At 37.9% G+C, this 8786-nt stretch overlaps 1 protein-coding gene across 2 annotated transcripts in view; it reads left to right on the top strand.

Moving 5' to 3' along the window:
* The first annotated feature begins 1883 nt into the window (after nt 1-1883).
* LOC102687970 (desmoglein-2.1-like) overlaps nt 1884-8786 on the top strand; it is a 45071-nt gene continuing 38168 nt past the window's right edge. Inside the window, exons 1-4 of one of the 2 annotated variants that reach the window (XM_069191391.1) lie at nt 1884-2887; nt 4488-4607; nt 8124-8282; nt 8437-8578. In XM_069191391.1, the coding sequence (XP_069047492.1) occupies nt 2834-2887; nt 4488-4607; nt 8124-8282; nt 8437-8578 (475 nt within the window). In that variant the 5' untranslated portion in view covers nt 1884-2833. The remainder of the gene's footprint in view (nt 2888-4487; nt 4608-8123; nt 8283-8436; nt 8579-8786) is intronic. The other variant, XM_069191390.1, reaches the window with a different exon arrangement.

Raw genomic sequence — 8786 nt, 5'->3', positions numbered from 1 at the left:
AATCAGACCCAACTTACAAAAACTGACAGAACACAGGCATTGCAGTCTTCTTCTTAAGCTGACAATTTGCAACGAGAGTGTCTCTCACCTGGCTGAATACATTGTAGAAATTGCCGTACAGTTGATGCTAATAGCCCTCCTCAATTCAGACACAATTTTACCTTTTATTTAATTAAATATATTCACAGTGTTGCATGTATGTTACAAAAACACCAAATTGTTAATGTAGCTATCCATTTAAGATATTTTCAGATATTTGCATTTGTTAACTTTAGTTTTCCTTCAAAACTTTCATAAAATAAAAATTGCTGCATGCTGTAGTTCTTGACAATATCAGTTACTTGAACCCAAATGATTTTAGGTGTCCCATGTGTATAAAAGGTGTTAATACAGTAGGTTTTCTTACTCCTCTTGCTTCTTAACCACTTTCCACTCACCACAAAAAGCCCTACATCTGTGAGAACATATGCAGTACAATGTACTAACACTGTGCATAGGTTTCTGTGATTGGCCTGTGTTTTTACAATTCGTCACATCCATAGCAAATTTAAATTATGGAAATAAATCAATATCAGAATATTTATTTGTATGCGTTTAAAGGCTGTTTCCTGGATTTCCTGGAAATCATGCATTTCACTATGCTGTAAATTTCTTGTGTTGGTGCTGGGCAAACCTAAAGAGAAATGTAACTGGCACTGATCATCAACATGGGTTGATACACATGTTAACAAATTCAAATAATTTCCTCATGGCTTCAGTCCACATTAATATGCAAATATGATGCGTAATTTCTAACCAGTTTAGCTTTGTGTTTTCAGCAATGATGCAACTGAACCTTTTCAGAGGAACGAAATAATTAATTCCTTTGAAACTGACAAAACATTCTGAGTTTAATTTTATCTGTAAACTAAAATACTTTTCTATCCTTTCATGGGGCTCCAGGTGAAAACTCTCAGGTTATATGTAGTGCCAGGAGTGTGTTTATGATGATAAGTCGTACTAGGATAAATACCTAGGTCATTCATTTCTGAATCAAGAAACATCATAAGCAACAACAATAATAATGGTTCAAGTGGGTAGCTGCATCAGCATGTGTAGGCTGCAAAGGAACAAGCAATAGGTTTATTCCATGCTGAAAAGAGAAGAAAGAAAACACGTTTCGGCCGTGGAGCCTTCTTCAGGTGTCTTCAGCCTTCTTCACACCTGAAGAAGGCTTTACAGCCGAAATGTTGTGTTTTCTTTCTTCTCTTTTCAGCATGGAATAAACCTATTACTTGTCCCTTTACAATATTAATAGTATAACTCTTCAGAGGGAGGAAAACCCCAGTATTTGACTAACTATGATCAAATATGTTTTATAAATACCAAATGGGCAGAAGGGCCTCTTTTTGTTTGTGATCTTTCTTATGTTTTTGTTATCGCTTTCTTTGATCAAGTCTGCCCTATGATCAAAACCGTAAACAGCCGTTGTGGCACCGAGCAAGCCATTGGTTTTATTTATGTCTCCAAGATTTTTAATTTCCTTTGCCTTGTCTGTCCACTGCTTGTTCCTCTTATCACAAGTTCTTTGAGCCTCTGCCTGTGCTTGTTGGTGAGTAAGGGTATACTTACAGAGTCTTGGTCACCCTGTAATAAGAAGAAGGTTTTGTGCTTGTGGAACATAAGCTCCTTCATCTTCTGATTATTCCTCTCAAACCAGTCTTGGTGTTGTCTCATCCACATTGGCTGGATTCCCTCAAATCCAGGTGTCTCTTTGTAGGCATTGGTGGTATACGTCTTGACTGTTTCCCAAGTAGCAGGCACATTTTTCTTCTGTGCTCTATTCAGGTTTGAGAGCTTTTCCCTCATGCACTCTTCAAAACATTCTGTTTTGATTGGTTACAGTGCTTCCCTAAGTCCCAAAGTAGTGTTAGGGACCCAGCATGATAGACATACTTGAACAGATGAGCCAGTAAATTATGAGCTCCTCTCAGTTCTCTGGTTATGTGGATATCTTTGTGATTCAGGACAAAGACAATGACATAGTCAAGTGCTAGTGTTGAGCCATGGATGTTGCCAGGATGGTTCCTGTCTGTTGCCTGACAGGATATTGGTGATGAGTAACCATAGTCTATTCATTTGGTAAGGAGAAGAAAACCTTTAGAGCTGACATTTCCATGTCCTTCCTTGCCAAAGATACTATTGGTATTTCTTTAAGCTTTTGGCATCTCCAAGTAGATTGAGTCCTCTTTTGGAATTCCAAGAGAATTTGGTCAAGAATCATACTTGTTTTATTGTCTGAATCCAGAGTGGGGACATACTGTATGTCCATTGTCATTGACCCCATAAAGAGCACCCTCCACAGTATGGAGTAAAGTGAGATATTGTCTAGGCTTTATTGGTAAAGTCTGGCTCTAACTATAGGATGAATGATGATCATCCACTTCTGTTAACTGGGGTTTCATTGTCGTACTTTACACACAACTATGTTTCTATATTCAATAGCTTTTTGTGGAATATTGTAGTCTTAACTTAACATAAAAGTGTTTTTAAGTTCTCTGTTGATTTGTATTATGTGGGAAGATGTAATACTATAACAATTATACAATAGGAAACACTGCAGAATGTTATATTCAAATGAAGTTCCCTGGAAAAACATCCTGCCTCGACTGGCCCAGCAGGCTTGGGTGTGCATAACTTGAAACCCCATAAAACAACACAGTCCTCCAGTTATTCTGTTTAGAAAAGACTGACCTTTGAGACGGGCGCAGAGAGAGGATAGCCAACAACAGCAGTAACTGTACCTTGCTGGATTATAATTGAGGACCACAATTTTAAAGGGGACTGACCTGCCATGGCCTGGGTTTCTCTCACGGGCATCAGCCTGCTACTGCCTGTTATGCTAATGGTGAGTAGAAACGGTTATCTCTTGAAGTAGAAAATAAGGGTGATTGTTTTCGTTTCACTGTAGTTTTATTCAGCATGCAAAAATAGCACTTTCATGCGCAGAACTGTGTTTTTCATCTAAGCCTGAGGCATTCATCAGCCTGAGACATCAGTATTCACAATTCTCAAAAAGGCACGGACAAAGACAACCCAACGAGCAGCTTCAGAGAAGACACAGCTAGAAGACAACTAGAGGACACAAATGGAGACTAGAGAGACATCTGAGAACAGGAGACACGTTCACTGTCAAGCTCCTCAGAAACGTTGTTTCTAGACCCTGGGTTTTTTCAAGAAATTATTAGAGGTGATCCAGGCATCCATTCACTGCTAGCAACCATTTTCCCAGTAGTTGGGGAAAAATGTGTTAACTTTAATTGCTACACTTTTCAGATTAAAAATAAATGGAAAATTCTGTTTTCAAACAAACACATTCTGAATGCTACACGATTACCCCTAGAATTCAAAACGTTCTAAATATTTAAATGTAATTTTCATTTTTTAAATATTTAATATTTACAAGTCATCAATGATCACCAATATGGTCTATAATGAGGTATTTAAATATCTGCTTTCAAATCTTTGCTTTTCTCGGATACCATTGACCAGTTACTGCTTTAGGAAAGGATTGAATATAAAGGTTGGTTCAAAGCTGTTTCCGTGAGAACTTTAATCATAGAAATGCACTGATTATTATAGCTTTCAGAATTCCTGTTGATCCTGAAAAAATTAAATTGGCAATATTATTTTTTTTAAATGGTTATGTTACGCTTGCTTTCATTTGCAATGATGCAAGCACAATTATATAATTGGATCATGTAATTTCACCAAATGTTATGTCACCAGTTGTAAACTGATAAACTAATATCTACAGAATTTGCATGTATTAATTGCGTAATGGGGACTTTTTCCCTTTATCCCTTTTATCCTTGACCTTGGTCTTTATTGCAATCATAGGGAAAGTGTTAATATACACATGCACAAACGGAGTGTAACACTCTAGTCTAGTGGATTCTAACAAGTTTTTAAAATAATTATTACATAATTTGACAAATCAAACAAATTCACAAAAAATGAACAGAAAACACATACTGTATATATTATAGGTGCTGGTACAAAAGTACACAATAGATATGTAATAGCAAGTAAAGAGAATGTCAATACTTAACAATAATGATAGTAATTCAATATCTAAATTTATCATCAGTTTATCATGACTGAAAATAATTTCTCTACATTTTTATTAGATGTCGAAAATGTATTAGTCACCTTTGAAAACTGGAACCTTGGTTATAGCAATTCAGAAACGAAGCATTCGTTGTCTTGTTTTCTCCTAGCAGTGCAACAGAATTTATTTTTATGGTTAAAAGCTTCATCCCTGTAGTCATGTTATACTATCATCGTAAAACAACGATTGGACAATCTGTGTTTGAATAAAACTGTTATTTTAATTCAACAATTCAATTAACGAAGTCATTGTGTCAAAACTTTGCCCAATTGTCATGTTGTGAAGTGGTTTCATCTCGTAAACATGAGAAATGTATGTGCTGGTCTTATTTCAAAAGGTTTTGAAAAACAAAGTCGAGGCAAAGGAAATTCTCCAGAGGCAGAAAAGGGAGTGGATTATTCCTCCTGTAAATATACCAGAGAATGAGGACTACACACATAAGGACTATATTGCCAGAGTAAGTATTTGTAGTAATAATAATAATAATAATAATTATTATTATTATTATTGTGAAGATGACAGGAACCTCAAAATATTGGCAACTTGTAAAACAGCAACCCATCCTGCGGTCAAACACATACTGTATAAAGGACTAGAATTTGGTTAATACATGACTCATAAAATCATATTATTTTTTGTTCCACTTTAATTGACCCTATTTAACATGTTTTCTAATGTTACAGCTTTTGAAGTGGTTGTTGTGGTGTCTCAGTGGTCATGGGGGTCCGGTATTTGTGGTTCTCAGCGTCAAGGCAAGAAATGGGAACTGAGTTGTCTGCTGAGCAGTAGGAGAACTGAAACTGAAATTGCTCAAAGTGTCTCGAAAGTTTTAACTTGTTTTAGTTCAGCTAATTCAGTTCTTGGCATATCGTTAGGAGTCATCAACAGTCCAGGAGAATAGGATAAAATGACAGGGATGAAAGGTGATGGGATAACAGAAAGACACAAGGAGAGAAAGAAAACGATTTGCAGGCAATTAGACCTTGTTCACAGCAACCTTAGAGTTCTGTTCTAGCAAAGAGAGCTTGCTATTCTTTTTTTTTTCTTTTGGGTGGTGGTGGGGAACTCTGATTTCCTTTATATAGAATCCCTTGGTTAAAATCGGTCTCTCCTTGTTAGTGGATGCATGTTTTAGAATAAAGTGTTTCATCTTAACTTTGTAACATCCACACTTGACTAATAATAACAATCACTTACACTTATACAGCACTTTTCTGGACACTCCACTCAAAGTGCTTTACAGGTAATGGGGATCCCCTCCACCACCACCAATGTGCAGCCCCACCTGAATGTTGCAACGGCAGCCATAGTGTGCCAGTACACTCACCACATATCAGCTATTAGTGGAGAGGAGAGCAGAGCGATGAAGCCAATTCAGAGATGGGGATTATTACACTATACTGGGGCATTAGGACCCACATGGACTGCGGGGTGAGCGCCCCCTACAGGCCGCACTAACACCTCTTCCAGCAGAAATTCAAACCAGATTCTTCATCGTTTGCAGATCAACGTCCTACAAGACGAGCCACAGCACCACAAAACTACACGATGGGGAAATTAATTTAAAACTGTGAACAGGGGGCACACAAATGTATCTGAAATAATCTACCGACCCTTGTAGTCAAAGTCACCACACTGGGTTCTTTAATATAAATGGCTGGATGAGATCTTCAGATACAGCTATGGAACAGGATGAGCTGGAATAACTTGATTTTAATGGTCCTATTATGAGCTAAATCTTAGAACCAATTATGTGTTAGTTGTAAGATGAGACAACAAATGCATATAAACAACTGGGGATAACAGGGTTTCTTGTCTGTAAGAAGAAGAATGGCCTCCCTAAATCTTGTACTTTATACATACCGTACGACTTGTGATAAAATACCCACCTGAAACAGTTCTGATCAGCAACGTGTGCAACCTGGAAGAAATACAACAAGCTGTTTACGTCTATGAAAACTGCCGCACAACCCTGTTTCTCCTTGAAGAATTTACATTCTGTACATAGGAGAAGAAGTAATTGAGATAGAGGTCCTGACAAATACCAAATTCTTGGAGGTTCTCAACCCTAATTGTGAGAGCACCAATGTAACTTGACATTACATCGCCAAACCAAACTCCACTCAATATCTAAAAAAGCTCAGGACAGCAGCTCTCAAGATAATTCCATCCAAGGAATAATATAAGATTCATGGATTCTGCCATCAAGAATGAAATCCTTCCAATGTTCCCTGTTGGAATCAATGACTGCTTTATGACTGTCTAAAGTTAGCAGGGAATATATGCCTATGCTCTAAATTCAGACAATGAAACAATGGAAGGTTTATGTGCCAATGGAGAATAGACAACGGAGAGAGTAGGTGGGGTGGAGTGGTGGCTCTGTGGCTAAGGATCTGTGCTTGTTGCTGGAAGGTTGCTGGTTCATATCCCGCAGCCAGCAGAGGAATCCTACTCCGTTGGGCCCCTGAGAAAGGCCCTTAACCCCAACTGCTCCAGGGGGGCTGTACAATGGCTGACCCTGCACTCTGACCCCCAGCTTCTCTCCCTGTGTGTGTGTTTCATGGACGGCAAGTTGGTGTCACGTATGTCCGAAAGGACGAACCGTGGAATGGCAGGAGAGCGATAAAGACCCTATGTGTAACACCAAGACGGGGCTCAGCAGTTCAGGAGAAGCCGTATAGAAACCTATGCCCTCAGGCCAAGGACAGGAGTGACCTGGTGCTAGGCGGGTCTCAGGGCAACTGAACAACAATGTTGAGCAAGTGGCAGAGCAGAAGCAGGAAATAAATAGGCTACACAACAAGACACACCGGAAAGACATGAACAATCACAGGGAACTAGAAACAGAAGGAAAGTAGAGCGCCTTCTTGGTGTAATGAGCGTGACAGTTGGGGTATGTGAAAAGACAAATTCCTAATGCAAGAAACTGTATATGGCCAATAAAGTGAATTTGTTTTAGACATTCCTTTTGGAGACTACAGTGTCAGAGTTGCCAGTCTATGAAAAGAAACCAAAATGCACAGAGCACGTTCTCATCTTTACCAATGCCCTGTTTTTCCACAATGACGCACAAAATATCCTTTCAACATCCACAGTCCGAATATTGTCAGTTTCCATGCCAAAGAAAGCATCTTCAGAAGGGAGAAGACAAAAAGACAAAAGCTCTAATGCGTCGATAACAAACAGAAGAAACATGGCCACAGTATGTAGAAAGACCTCAAGACGATTACCTCCAAATTCCTTCAAAGAGGCCAAATGTATTCCATGAAACAACAATATTATTTTGACAAAATTGACCATGTGATCAACAAACCTTATATCAATATAAGCATAACTAAAGAGGCCATAGCCCCTAAGCCACTCACTGCCCTACCCCCACGTTTTGTCATACCATGGCCTAAGGACTGAGAAATACAGTGCATGTTTCCAGTACTGTACATTCTAATCCTAATGTGTTCAATAATAATGATTTGTGTTATGTGTATGATAGGATGCCACTAGGAAATCCAGGAATCCTTATGTGTCGAAACAGTGAATGCTTGTCTTTGAAGTATTTTTACAGACTGAGAATAAAACTGTTTAACACAAAACTTTGAACACTCATAAAATACGGAAATAAAAAAAAAGATTGTCTTCCTGCAACTCATACACAATAATTTATAGTTATGCTCTTGTACTTTTGAATTAGACTTTTTTTTTTTACGCGGTACAAGCTAAATAACATATGTCATCTTGCTAATTTTAGATGGTATTTGCTTATTCATACAAGAATACCTTCTAAGTTGGGAAGATAATTGGTGTCTTTAAACATAACAACTGATTATGCCATCAGGCAGTGATTTCTTAGTTGAACTGTTAATCAGCTGTTACGAACTGGCTGAATTCTTTTTCAGTTGAATTGTTTGATTCTTTTGAATTGATTACCTGGATCACATCAATAATAACACTACATGGAGAATGTTCTTGGCTTTAGATTCGAACTGACGCTGTGCCTCTTTCTGGAAAAGTCCTATACTCGATACATGGGAATGGTGCTGATCAAGACCCTTTGAATGTCTTTATCGTTAATCCATACACCGGATTTATTAAAGTAACGAACACCCTGGACAGGGAGAAAATCGCAATGTACAATGTAAGTAATCTTTTTGCAATTTAAATTTAAGTTATTGCTGATAAATGTGCCTGACGACTCACAGTCATTCCTCACCATGAAAACAGCATTTTATAATACAGTACTTTGAAATCATGGTTTTCACTATGTTTATTTTGATATCATTTCTTTTCAGCTTACAGGGATTGCAAAAGACACAAACGGGGAAATCCTGGAGAAGGAGATTAAACTTCGTATTGCAGTTATAGACAAAAATGATTGTTCTCCCGTGTTTGAAGAAGACAAATATGCAGAGGTGTATGAGCTGAGCGAAACAGGCAATGGATTCTATTCTATTTGTTTTTGTTTTAGCTAGCTAAGCTAAAAATGCTCATTGTGTGCATGAGGTTAGGGTTTAATTTAAAGCTCAGTTTGGCACACTATGTACTGTAAGTACTGAGGCACATACATCACATCCCACACTTCACAGCAAATGCATGCAAATATATATATTTTTTTCATTGTAATTGTATTGTGTGATTTGAC

Source organism: Lepisosteus oculatus, chromosome 6 (assembly GCF_040954835.1).
Source record: "Lepisosteus oculatus isolate fLepOcu1 chromosome 6, fLepOcu1.hap2, whole genome shotgun sequence".
NCBI classification, from domain to species: Eukaryota; Metazoa; Chordata; class Actinopteri; order Semionotiformes; family Lepisosteidae; genus Lepisosteus; species Lepisosteus oculatus.
This window is presented reverse-complemented; position numbering and strand designations above follow the sequence as displayed.